Below are 14,476 nucleotides of genomic sequence, written 5' to 3' on the forward strand. Positions count from 1 at the left end.
TTACAGTGCAGAACACCTTAGCAATGCCATGGCAACACCATGGCAACAGGCCATAACACCCTAGCATCATAGTAACGAATTCTGCAAAGGAAAGCCACTTACATTTTCTTAAAAAAAAAAAAAAAATGAATTACAATTTTTAAAATAAAAGTTTCAACTTTTGTCACTGTACGTTCTTCACAATCTGTTGATCTGCTCTGTGACCAGACCCGAAAGGCGCCTTCATTCCATGCAGCAAGACCCGCTGTGTGTTTCCCTCGCACGGTGATTAAACCGAGCGGGTTCCCATGGAGATCCTCCGAGCTGTCACAGGCCAACCCCTAAATCTCCACCAGAAGCAAGAGTTTTTGTGTGCGGGTGACACTTCCTTTCAAACGAGCACAGTTTAAACGCTGATTTATGCGCCTCTGTGGTGCTTCAAAAGGGTCAGTGCAGGAACACGTTCAAATGGGGAAAACAACTTCAGCCAACAGATGCCACATTACTGACACATAACTTGAACCTGAGATTTACGTTTCATTGACTCTGCAAGACGTGAAGATTTGAAGACACTTGCTCACTTTGAGAATTTTATGCAATTAGGGCTTTGTGGCGTATCGCACGTCCCACTTTTTTGAGGGTTGACTCCACAAGTGACATCTGGGCTTAATCAGTCCCTCCTGCACTAGTTTCAGGAGGCGTTTCTCTTCGCTAAAGCACCAATCAGAGAGTAAACATCGGCTTGGCACTCCACCCCCAAATGCATTCACTCCGTCAAGGTTTTTTTTTTTTTTTGTCTGTGAAGTATTCCCCTTTCTTTTTTTCCCCCCCATTCCCACTGCTCTGCTCCCTGAGCACCATCCAGACGCACTGGTGTATGACAAGAACAGCTATGCAGACAGTAAAGCAGCGTTCAACCACATCCTGACGGCATCCTTGGGCACCCTGAACGCTACAGCCTCCAGAAGTTGTGTACCTTCACAAAGGAGACTTGAGGGACCAGTTTTAGCCAGAATCAAGGGATGTCACAGGCTGCCACCAAATGAGAGAAACTGAAGCAAACGAGAGCAACAAAAGGATATGCGAGTGACCAAAGAGTTGGCGAGAATCAGACAGACTTTAACTGCTTGACTTGTTCGATTCATTCTGAGCCAGGTGGATTTCTTTGCACGTTCATAAGGGAATTGCAGGTGGCTTCCTAACTGGAGAACTTCATTGAACTCAGTCTAATTCAACACTAAAGCAATAGTTTAAAAAGGACAATTATGGCCAACTCTGGGTTTCAGCTCCTGGGCTATTTTCTGGCTCTGGGTGGATGGATTGGGATCATCTCCACTACGGTCCTGCCCCAATGGAAGCAGTCCTCGTACGCAGGGGACGCCATCATCATGGCCGTGGGCTTGTACGAGGGCCTGTGGATGTCCTGTGCATCTCAGAGCACGGGCCAGGTGCAGTGCAAGATCTTTGACTCCTTGCTCTCGCTGGATGGTAAGTACTAAACAGTTCAACAGGTTAACACAGACACATGGTTAAAGGGATAGTTCGCCCAAAAATCTGAGTTCTAACATCATTTTCTCATCCTCATGTCATTGAAAACCTGTATGATTGAAGAAAGTGGAAAATAGATATTAACAAGTCAATGTATGAACAAAAACATTCTCCAATATCTTTTTTTGTGTTCCACAGAAGAAAGAAAGCCAAATAGGTTTGGAACAACATTAGTTTAATTTAGATATAGTGATATACACTCTTAAAAATAAAGGTTCCAAAAAGGGTTCCATTTTGGGTTCCCCAAAGATCTTCCTGTGAACAGATCTTAAAGGATTCTTTTTTTCTTAGTGTGAAGAACACTTTACAAATCTAAAAAAACTTTATCCACTATAAAGAACCCTTTGTGGAATAGAAAGGTTCAATGGAAGATAGAGGTTCTTCATAGAGCTATACATACCAATTTTTAAGAGTGCAGTCAAGTATGTTCAAGTCTGATATATGACTCAAATTAAAAAAGCTTCATATGAAATAATAATTAAATCAAGATTTTTTGGATAGAGGAGGCTGGTGGCAAAAAAAAAAAAGCGCAATCAACTCTGTGAGCTGCTGTGTGCACATGGATTTAATCAACTCGTTTAATCGATCAAATTAAAATATGTGCGTTTTGACATATTATAATGAAAGTCTTATGTGACACTAACCTCACTGAGGCGCTGACTCTAGCAGACTGTCGAAATGCCGTGGAATGCAATTACATCGCGATTAATCTACATTTAGCGCCACTGTCATTGTCAATTTTATGGTGACTTGTTACGTCTAATCAGAATCAGTCACTTCTCGTCGATTTCTGGGACAGTCCCGGGAAGATGTCCCTAACAATCAATTATGAATGGTGGCTGATGATGCGTTTAGGATAATTCAATAATTTTTTCAAGACAAACCGCATCACATCCACATCTGTTTGTGATTTGTGGACAAATATTACAACACTGCAGTCAGTGACAAAACATTGCGGTTATAAGACGCTTTCATAATAACAATAGCAGAAAATGTAATATAAATGTGGCATGGCTCAGAGAAAACAGTTTGCCATCTTCTATTCTGCTTCATTGCTTTAATAACAGCGTATTGTCTTGAAGTGATGAATGGCATTTGTGTTGAGAAGAAAAGGCCAGTGTTTAGGCAAACACCAAAGATATGTTCAGAATGCACATCCCCACACAACACACAGGTCGTCTTTATTACCGTTTAGAAGAGATTGTATGCAAACAAACATTTGCTGACATCTATGACTACATTTTTAAGATATAAGGTCTTATAGAAACATAGCTAAAATTCAATTGTCTACAGATCTAAGTATCTGATTGACTGATCAAGTTTAAATGCAAAGGTTCCAAATGGAACCAAAAAAGTTCTTACAGCATGATGTCATTGGAGAACTTTAAGTTCCACAAAGAACTTCTGAAAGCATCTATGGATGCTTTAAAGAACCCATAAACCAATTGTACCATAAACCACAAACCAATTTTTTTAATCTCCAAATACAGTAACTTCAAGAACCATATGAAGCCCAAAACGATTCTTTATAAGGACATTGTTCTCTGTTTAACCAAAAATTCTACAGAAAACCATTACATTTTTCGTATTACTTCCAAGAGAGCCATTAATCATAGTCATAACTGCTGTATCTTTAAGTCGCCAATAGCAAACTTAAGACTCAATGTTGTCTAAAATACTGACATTAATACATGTGTGTTATGGCCACTTCGCTTCATCAAGCATCAACTTTGCACGTAAGATCTGACGGATTTATGCAGAGAACATTTGTCTAAAGTACTTTCACAACCTCGGCTGCCACTTTCTACTTCACTACTGTTAGGTTTTGTGGAATATCATTTGGCTTTCATAACATCTCTATCACACACATCCGCCACTCGTTCACAAAGGCTGCACTCAGTACTGTACTGCTCATGGTGGAATCTGTAACCCTCGGCCCACAAAGGGTGACGGGACCATCTGATTCCACTGTCCCCCCCTCATCCCAGCCTTAGGTCATCTGGTCAGATAGTGACTGCAATGTTCTGGCTTCTGTATGTACAGACAGCCTCCCACAAACTTGCATTGTTTGCCCTTTTCTGCAGCAGTTCTAGTGTCTTTTCTTGAATAACTGTTATTATGTGCTGTCAACTAAACATAGTATTTAGGATAAAGAAACATCTATATGAAGCACACTTGAGCCACGTTAATGCAAAGTTCGTACAAAAACCTGGATGGTAAACATTTTAAAACGAATACTGCATGCAATGCAGACAAAAATGATAGTGTTTTGTTGTGTCAATCTAAAAATGTAAGTATATACCATGACCAAAAAAGTTAAAATAAATAAATAAATACTAAGCTGGGGTTTAAATCTGAACTCCTAGAAGAAAACTTTACTATTTACATCAAATGCATTAAAAAAAAAAACAATAAAAAAAAACATTAAATAATCTATCTATATATCTGTCATATATCTATATATCTTAACATTTTATAACACAAATAAAATAAATAAAAAATAGACATTTAAGAGAAATATGTTCTATTACGGTCAATGATTTTAAAGAAAAACATTAACAGACTCTGAACTTTCACTGTTGGTTAATTTAAACCTGTTAGTTGAGTTTGAGAAATAATTAACTATAATGTAAGTAGACAACCACGAAAATAAGAAATGGAAACAAAATGTATGTGAAATATGGTTATATATCGAACTAGACTTTCTCTCTTTTTAGTCCTTTGTTCTAAATATTAATGGTAAAAATAACATTTAAAAAAAAAATCCTCAGAGGATTATCGAGGGCGTCAAAAATGATTATGACGTCATAAATAAGTGATTGGTATGAGGAGCGCATTGAGAGATGTTTTCAATGACGTGTCAAGCAGCCCACAAGCGCAAACAATAGACAATGGCTGAGCCTCACATGCAGCTTCTCTTGAAGCATGTTCTCCACCACTGTGCTAGTGCTCGCCTTCCTTTCGTCCGTGCCAGGCGCTGCCAACCTTGGCACTGGACAAGGGATTGTGGGAGGACCCCTCCACCCGGAGTCTAACTACCCTCTTTCAAACATGACCTTGAGATCACAGTGTTACTCGGCGAAACGCTCTCCTTACAAATCAAGAAATGAAGCAAAACAAGGATGAAAGACGAGAAAATAAGACCTCTCTTATAAAGCAATAAAATCCTGCTTCAAAAGCGGCCTCTTTGCACATAAATCATACATCAAAAGTTGTGTGATAATATCTCCTCAGTTCTCAACTTCTTTGAGATGCTGTTATACTTATTATATGGCTTCGATTCATGTTTGATGCAACACTTTGAAAGCAAATCGTTCTACAATGGTGATTCCCATTACATGTGGCTTAGTTGAACTCTTCTTTTGAGGTGGGCATAACAATGCATGGACAGTTGGGTTGGTGGTCTGCATCTACTGTGGGATTCTGAGTTGAAGTTGAAGTCATTATCCAAGCTGAACTGACATGTTAGCATGTAGCTGTCACACAAAAGCATCGAAAAAAATCCGCCTTTGTGGAAAAGTCACAGTAATCCCCTCTGTGTGAAGCATGTAAAAATGTCACTCCTACAGTTTTATGCATGAACCGAACACCGTGTGGGTTATCTGTGGAATTTTGATGTAGTAGAGCAGCTAGAACAGCTCACTACCAAAAAGTGCTCAAAATAGATGGGAAAAGGTGCTAAAATGGTTACTCTGAGGGTTTTAGCATGATGAAAAAAAATTGTCAAAATGTAAAGCATAAATAAATTCATCTGTAAAATGATTGTTTTAAAGATGTATATACATGCAAATGGTGTGAGAAAAATTAAAACTTAATTTAAAGGGAAAACAAAGATTACCTTATATCTTAAAACCAGACTTAAAAATCTTAGGTCATTTAGCATCTCAAGTTAATGTCTCTTGATTTAAGATGTTTAGATATTTGTATTTGAAGATAAGACACAAGAAAACTATTTTTGCAATATATATATATATATATATATATATATATATATATATATATATATATATATATATATATATATAGGCACTCACATGGTTATGTGTAAAAAAAAAAAAAAAAAAAAAAACCTTTAATAAACTGGGTCATTAAAACATTAAAAGTGTTGATCAACACTGTGCATCCTGAAGAGGGCTGCGTCAAGCAGAAACATGTTGATCAACACTTTTAATGTTTTAATGACTTTGTTCATTTTTTTTATTTTTTATTTTTATTTTTTTTACACATAACCATGTGAGTGCCTTGGAATTTTTGTCGTTTCGTTTAAAATTCCTTTATTTTGAGGATATACTTAAACTATTATGTTTGTTTTTGCAGTCCACATTCAGACGTGTCGAGCTCTGATGGTGATCTCAGTGCTGATGGGATTCATGGCTATCATTGTGAGTGTGGTCGGGATGAAATGCACGAAGGTGGGCGACAACAACCCATCCACCAAGAGCAAGATCGCCATCTCTGGTGGGAGTCTGTTCCTGCTCTCAGGTGAGACTCCAACGCAGACTGAACACCTTACATTGTTCATGTAGGTTGAGTGAGAAATTGTAAAACTGTGAGTTTTCTAATAAAACATGAACATTTCCTTTAAGCTTCCTTAAGGTCATTTAAGCTTACTAAGAAACTTTAGTCCTTCCCTTGAGAGAAAATATAAACAAAGTCATTACTACTCTCTACACGAGTGTAACTGTGCTAAGAATGAGCACATTGTGTTATCTAGGTCAATATACCTCAGTGCTGTAAATCATTCAGTGTAAATTAGTTTTGGTAAATAAATTGACATTCCTACATTCTTGAGGTCTGTTCTGGTCCTCGGCCGCTGGATCACTTCTGACCCATCTGACATGCAGGAGTAAACAGGAAGTGGCTATTCTAGTCACACACACATTCAAACAAGAAAACAAACAGAGATGTACTCAATGACGGTGCTAATATTGTGATTTCTATTATGTCTAGGTCTGTGCACACTGGTGGCTGTGTCCTGGTACGCAACACAGGTGTCCTACCATTTCTTCGATCCGAATACGCCAATTAACGCCAGGTAGGACCATTCATAGATTTTAACTCACTGCCCGCCATTGATGACATTTTTCGACTTTCCATGTTTTTAATTTTACACGGTAAGGGGGAGCTATTACGCAAGTACTGAATCTCTTGATCAAAACAGGCAAAAAAGGAACAGAAACAAGCGATAAAAGCATTGATTATAAACGTTGGAGAGTGTGAAAAAGTCTGTTCCAAATGTTTCTTTTTTTAAATTAAACTTGCCCACATTTAAGTGTTGATAAAAAAGAATCCATGAAGTTGGAACAAACCATTTTCTAAAGCAAAGTTTCAGTTATTTCTTTTGATATATTGATTGTTCAGATATTCATACAACTAAATATTTTGGGGGACATGAAAGTTTTGGAAAAAAATTATAAAAAATGCTAGTAACTTTTTAAAAAAACGCTTGCGGGAAAAGAGTTAAAATCATGATGAAATCTAATATTTCTTTTTATTAATCACACACACACACACACACACACACACACACACACACACACACACACACACACACACACATATATATATATATATATATGCTCTACTTAGGCTAAAATTAATCTATCTATCTATACATTTAAAATATATAAAATTCTGTACTGGACATTTTCAGTGAATTTTGGGTGAAATGTTACCTTAACATAAGAATCACCTGGTTATATATATATATATATATATATATATATATATATATATATATATATATTGGTTTTATACCTGTTTATATAGTATTATTATATATACCTGTTTTAAAATATAGGCGTGGCCTCTGTCTTTCAGGTATGAGTTTGGCCCCGCCCTCTTTATAGGGTGGGCGGCTGCCATCTTGATGATGTTGGGCGGCTCGTTCCTCTGCTGCTCCTGCGTAAATGAGGAGAGAAGAGGACAGCTCTACCGGCAATCTCAACCCTCTACAGCCAGGGAGTACGTGTAAATACAAAAAAATAAAAGCACAGCAGAAAAGGAGAAACTGTAAATGTAAAGAGCAGCGGGTACAAGAGACAGAGCTCTTCCCACCATGAGTACACCTTCTCACTCGCACTGAGCGTTACTCCAGGTCCAAAACACACAAACTAAACAATTACATGGACAAACACTTACATTGTCTAGGCCTACGGTCAAGGAGGTTTGTGTACTTTTTTCAGAGATACTGTACAAGCATGTATTTTACTATTCATTTTAATGAAGAATGGAAATTCTGTACTTTATTGATATGAACGGCATTCCCGACATGCCTTAATAAGCTTTTTGATCAAGAATATTTTTGCCAAAAAGAGACTTTTTTTATAAACCAATTTGAAGCTGAAATCCCTAAGAAGTTACACAGTAAAAGAGCATTTACACTGGACATGTTTTTTTATTTTATTAATTTACATAGGTTTCAGGGAAAACTTCCATGTACACTCAAACTGTTTTGTGAATGGAAATACTTTATAACCACAAAGTCTAACTGATAGCAAACTAAAAGGCAAATAAAGTCAAAGGAGAAATAAATAGAAAGATTCAGTGTGGGATACAGCGGCTATGTTCAGACTAGCATACTACTCTTCTGATTTCTGCAGTATACTGTGAACCGCATGCATGGAATACATTGATGACTACTACATTTTCCAAAACATATAGTATAAAAGAGATACAGTATCCCACAATGCAATGAGCTTGGGAGGATTTTAAACATCTCTTTCATCACTTATTCAATCAGACACCAAATGTTAAGACTTTTATTTTGTACAAAATTAAATTATAAATGTAAAATAACCATTATACAGTATATAGCAAGTAGTAGACTAGTATTTCATTCCGAACATAGCCTATAGATTAGAAACGTGTCATGCTGTTCTGATTGGCTGGTGGGAGCTCTGTGTGCCAGCTATGTGTGTTCCTGTCAGCCATGGTCACACTACACCACATTGAGGAGACCAGGAGTTACAACACTTCCACTGTCCGCTGAAGTACAGGGAATTCCACTAGAACCATTATGTAAAACCATTGAGTTCCAGCGCTCCAGTGTGGGAACTGGGATTTGGCTGACTTGAGTCAAAAACTTCCAGCACAAGCTGTAAACATGCTATTTAGACACAGCAGCACTTTTGAGGGAAAGTCCAACGCTGGTTTTAGACTAAAGTATGTGGTGTTTTGGGCATTTTTAAACACCTCACCAGCAGAGTTTAAAATACTATGGGGGAATTCACTAAGGATGAGTTATGACACTGATCCTGCCGTTTACTTACACACTATATTAAAAAAAAAAGAAATTCTGGGCAACAATTACTACCACTATCATCAGAAAATGTAAGCATCGATTAAAGAGGCCATATGTTCTTTTTTTTAAAGGTCATTGTTTTGTTTACTGGGTGTACTAGAATAGGTCAACACAAGTGTGACGCACAATGTCCTGAAAAGTGAAGCCAAAACATTTCGATCACCCCCTGGTGGCTGGCTTCAGTATATGTCATAATCCTTGCCCTCTCAATGCAATTAAGTAGGACCCGAGCCAAAGTAAATGGACAGATACCATCTATTACTACTATTACAGATACTATTTTTCCAATAAGTTAGGTTTTAGTTAGTTATTTGATGCTATAAAATGAGATGTAGGGCCCTATCATACACCCGGCGCAATGCAGCGCCAAGCGTGGCGCCCATGGGCGTTTTTATGCGCCCATGGGCGTGCTGGTCTGAAAACGAGGTGTGTTCAGGCACATTGTTATTTTGAGGCAACTGAAATATACTGCGCCATTGACCAACTGAAACCTGGTCTAAAGTCAATGGTGCAGTATTTTTTTGTTATTTAAAGAGCATGTTAGTAATGTACGCCTATAGGTGAATCCACAACGCGCGTACACTCTGCTTATTAAAAACACAGGGATGCGCAGCAGCACACAAACTAGCCAAATATTAAAAATGAAAGGATTACAATGTAAAAGATTAATATTGTGTACATAAAGATATGGTGGAATTATGGTGGAATTATGGTGCTTTAACCTTGCGCACGAGCAGATCCGTTTGCTCTCTGGAGACACGTTCAGTCTTTCCGCTTGCAAATTACGTCATGTAAATAGCGAATCCGCCAAGGCGCAAGCACAACTGGCTTTTAAAGGGAATGGGAGATGAGACTCTAGTTGGTTTATTTCATGTTACGCCCAAAACACACCCATTACTCATTAAGAGAATAGGGACAACCCTTTTAGACCATGCGACCATTTTTCCCGTCGTTAAACTAGCAAAAGTGGATTTGGACACGCCCTAAGTGCAATTGCGCCCTGCGCTTTAGAACTTGCGCTTAGATCGTAAAATAGGGCCCATAATGTTATGATTGACAGCTGTGCTTGCGATCGAGTCTGCGGGAGTGGGAATATGGGCAGGACCTTGATACCGCAGCTCCACCTCAGGATCACTACTGCACAGACTGGCTCCGAATGACGTAATCACCAACGACTATTTCTAGGATATTTTCGCTTCATTTTTTTTTTACAGTGGAAGCAAGTGGAGACACGTCGTCCATCTTTTTTTTTATAGTCAATGGGTTGACATGCTTTAATGTTCAAAAACACATCATTTTTTAATTACTGTATATGATTGCAGCACCTCTATTCCCAGTCTGCCTGAAACGCTCTGATTGAGTTCCGGTATCTACAAATCCCCTCCTTCCGAAAAGCCAAGAGTGCTCTGACTGGCCAGCTGACCCAGTGCATTGTGATTGGCCAAACACCTCATGCATGTGTTGGAAATGTAACAATCATTTCAGCTTCCACGGTTTCTAAAGCAATTGTAAACACAAACAGTTATTAATGTCGTCAGTTTTGTCATATCATGTCAGATTCTAAAAATGCAGATGATCAAGCAGATCGAAAGGGATTTAGCTTTCGCATCGAAACACACAGCGTCTCCACGACATGGATACAATGCTACAATTCACTGAAGCCTTGCCTTCTTTCTTTGATTATACCTTTGGGCTGACATTATGCATATACGTTTGCAGAAGTAATATTTTGACTTTGATTAATGTGTTTTAGGCAGGTCTGGAGCAGTGTTCTCTGTTAGACAGAATAAATCCCTTCTGTGGGAGACTATGAGCTTTGTAACTTTGCATATCTTTTACATGCAGAAAGCTAGCAAAGAGAAATCCCTATATAATCACTGAAGCTGTCAAAAACGTCAGTTCAGCGCTGTTGGCTATAATGCTCAATGCAACGTAAATAGAAACCTTTGATTGTCTTCAGAGCGTGAACACAAATACAGGATCGTTTGGAAGCAGCTGCCTATCAGCATGTACAGAATTGAGTCGAAATAGTCTTGGTTATTGGATCCGCAGTCTATTGTGTGCCTATTGATTCCTGGCCTGCTCCAGCACCACAAATGACAACGTAAATATTATTCCATCCATCACATCAAATATTAGCGGTTCACCCGTCCACGTACAGGACTCTGGCCGGAATAACATGTGCAACCATTTAGTGAATTTGTTCCCACACCTTTTTAGATTCAAATTCTCTGTAATTGGGCCAACTGAAGTAAAAATGAAGTCATGTTTAAGTTTTGTCTCCTGTCTCCAAAATCAATGAGGTGCTAGTTTTTGGACCTGGTAAAAAGTTAACACCCCTTAATTAACAAATGCTTTACTGCTCATTGTCATCTCTCATGCATGCAAATGACATGTAATTCAAGACTCTTTCCTTTCTCTCAAATTGTTGGCATTTCAAACAAGCTGTCTGTGCACTTTTCGTCGTCCATTTTTCCTAACATTTCCATGTTAACAAACAGCAAACGTTTATGTGGTGCCACTTAACGTACTAACATCCAATTTTCCGAGAGGCTCTTGTGAATTGTCTCTATCCCAGGTTCCTCTAATGCTGTTCTTCTCTGACTGTCTTCTTCTCTTCTCTAATTCAGGGATGAGTTGTTGAGTGAGACTAGTTTCCCTGACTGACCAACCCTCCCTGCCTTTATTCGAGGACTGTCCGAGCTCCACTCTCTGTATCTGTGTCCCTCACTCCCACCTAGAATCCAAATTTGGACACTTGTCTGTATGACTGGACAAAAGTCCCTTCTACACCCTACATACTTAAAATCCATGTGCCTTTTTTTCCAACATATGATCAATAAACGTGTTCGAAAAATTGTCTCCCCATATCTGTTGTGTGCGTTCCCCCCAAAACCCCTCTTTGTTTGTGACCCCATAAACTGCCTTTGTAAATATGTATTATTGCAAAATGTAAATGACTACACCCTAAAAGCATGGACTGTTTCATTGCAATGCGGTGGATGACCCGATTTCCGTTTCCTTTGTAACTCAAACATGTTTTGTTTTTCTTTTAAATTGCAGAGCAAATGTTAAAAGTTCTCCACCAGAGAAAGGCGAGCAGTACTTGTAGTTTGTGAGAGGGCGACTTCGTGGGTCACAAGCTGTTAGATTTTGGCAACAGACAAGACACTCTCTTTCGGTAAAAAAGCGAAGAACTACATTAAAAACTGTATAGAAGTTATTCTAGTCAAAAACAGAAATCCAGCTGATATGTTTCCCTGTAATACAGACAATGCAGAGGTTCATTAAGCCAAGCTATGCATTTCCAAACAACATGACTTTGTACTGTAGCATACAAATAAATGTCAGAAATTTGATAAGGAGTGAGCCACAACAGCATTACCGCATAGTGTTTGACGAATGAGTCGGTTTTTGTTACAGTTGGACTTTGTTGTACTTGCCGAAAAACTATTTCACTCATCTGGAGAGCATTGATTCAGGGTACATTATAATGCATTTAAATAATTATGCAAATCTTCGACATGTGCAGTGTAATATACTTTGAGCTATAACTGTGTTTTGACTCACAAATCTCGTTTAGTTTGCTAATAGTTTATATTCTATCTTGCCGTATTTGAGATGGATCTTTTACCTGTGGTAAAATCAATTGTTTTTCTTTTTTCCCCCTTTTTTTTCCATAAAATGTATAGTCCATAAACCATGAGGGGATTGTCGCTTTTGATCTAGTTTTAAGAGACCCAGATGCAACACAGATCCAATTAAATCTCTTCGAAACTCTCTAGTGCACTTATGATGTGTCTTGGTGAATTGTATTCAACCTGCATTGAAAAGGCACTATTTATCACAAATAATGTCTTTAAAGTGGGCGCGGAGTGTGTAGGTTGTCATTAGAAATATTTTAGTTCACGTTCCACCAGTTATGTTACTTAATATTGAAGTATGTATCATCTCATATGATGTATCAAGCTTTCTGTTTATCTGTTTTAAAATAAAATAAACAATACAAAGATATATTTTTGTGTGTGTGTCACTTGGGGAAAGTGCTGTTTGTCTGTACACCTGTGTTAGCTGTCACATGACTACTGTAAGTCACATGACTAGCCACATTCTGTTTTGACCAGGACAGTCAAAATGCAAACCCTTTTACAAATTTGTATTTTCATGCATGTTTCTTTTTGAAAATGTCCCGAGGTTAGTGCTTGCATCAATCCTGTCTTCTTTAAAAGTTCCTGTACCGTCTCCATTATCACAAAAAAGGCCAAACTCACTGACTTCACTTCATCAATTAAATGGGGCATATAAAACCAGATTAACAATTAGACTAGCTCAAACTGAGTGTAGCCAGACGATAAATCAGCCCTGAGAATGTCTGTGTACGTCTCACCCCCATCTCAGTATCTCACCACGATTCAGACCTGTTTTTTACACCTGGATGATCGTTTCCTCATGAATCCCGTGCTTGACCGAGCGTCTGGACCCCTGACGGTGCTCAGTTTGAGCAAAAGACTGTCTGTTTTGTTTGGACTGGCTTGGCCTGATTTTGAAGTCATTAATGTAATCTTGCGGACTGGTGTTTGGATGATGGTTAATGCTTTTGCCAGTCTCATTTATGATAGTGTCATGCTAGAGTCTTGCGTTTGTTTAGTAGGAACTGACAAAAGCATCCCGACAACAGCATTACATATAGTCTATAAATATAAATAGTCATATAAATAACATTTATGAGATGATGCATGCACGAATGCTACCGCAATGTTATAATTAGGATTGGGAAACTCCAAAAACTCCAAATTGGAGGCATCAATTAAAGATTCATAGTGGAAATTATTTGTGGTTATTCACTAAGTTGTAATGGGGAATGTTTATTTTGTATGCATTTTCATGCTGATGAAGAATAGCAAAAAAGCTTGTCAAAATACTACATACACATTGTGTCGGTTTATGAGGCAATAATCTCTGCGGTGGCAAAATACAGATAAAATATCCTTTACACACCTAACCATCAGTTTTCAGTGTAATTAATTACTAAATAATTTAATTAAATTTTCTTTGAAAAGTAAAGGAATTACTCTTAATTTGATTACAGTTTACTACTGATGTAATTGCATTAAATACTATAGACTATACAACAATTCTATAGAAAACAATAATGGATTTAACATCAAAATGTAATGTTAAAATGTATGTTTTTAAAGTAACCTTTCTCCCTTTACACACTTTGTTCAGTTCAAGAATAATGTATGCACAATTGGGCTATATTATTTATTTGAAAGAATCAACAGTGCAGTTTCATGTCTGTCCTTGTATTGTTCAACTGGTCGAGGTTGATATGGGATTTAGAAATTAATTAGTTATTGGTAATCCAACACTTTTTAAAGAGTAGAGTGAACAAATTTTTAAAGATGTAATTAGTAACTAGTAATTACTTTTTTTAGAGTAACTTACCCAACACTGGTACCCATTACTCTTTCTTTTGTTGCAATATGCTAAACATTTAAACAGGGAGATATAAATATGAAATTGTCCAATGTATCCATTTCATTTTGACCGAAATAATAAGAGCGTGCACTTGAATGTGCACATACTTTACTGAAGTGTTGTGATAACACTTTTGTTTGTCAACATGCACAGGAAACGAACGGT

General features: G+C 37.7%; 1 protein-coding gene across 2 annotated transcripts; it reads left to right on the top strand.

Moving 5' to 3' along the window:
* The first annotated feature begins 774 nt into the window (after positions 1-774).
* Positions 775-12,844, top strand: cldn19 (claudin 19). 2 transcript variants are annotated; one of them, XM_084100971.1, is made up of 5 exons: positions 775-1,467; positions 5,845-6,009; positions 6,478-6,562; positions 7,348-7,491; positions 11,461-12,844. In XM_084100971.1, exons 1-5 carry the CDS (start codon positions 1,245-1,247, stop codon positions 11,495-11,497), a joined length of 654 nt encoding a protein of 217 aa, XP_083957097.1. In that variant the 5' UTR covers positions 775-1,244; the 3' UTR covers positions 11,498-12,844. The 2 variants fall into 2 exon arrangements, with proteins under 2 accessions (XP_083957097.1, XP_083957096.1); XM_084100970.1 differs by having other exon boundaries at positions 811-1,467; positions 11,894-12,844.
* Positions 12,845-14,476: the final 1,632 nt, after the last annotated feature.

This window comes from Abramis brama (assembly GCF_963993115.1).
Source record: "Abramis brama genome assembly, chromosome: 23".
NCBI lineage: Eukaryota > Metazoa > Chordata > Actinopteri > Cypriniformes > Leuciscidae > Abramis > Abramis brama.

What these genes read in the sequence shown, in the direction of transcription:
- cldn19 (XM_084100970.1), top strand. Translation starts at nt 1,245, where the DNA reads ATGGCCAACTCTGGGTTTCAGCTCCTGGGCTATTTTCTGGCTCTGGGT. An exon ending in CTCCTTGCTCTCGCTGGATG is followed by an intron (nt 1,468 to 5,844) that starts GTAAGTACTAAA and finishes TTGTTTTTGCAG; the next exon opens with TCCACATTCAGACGTGTCGA. An exon ending in CAACCCTCTACAGCCAGGGA is followed by an intron (nt 7,492 to 11,893) that starts GTACGTGTAAAT and finishes TTTAAATTGCAG; the next exon opens with AGCAAATGTTAAAAGTTCTC.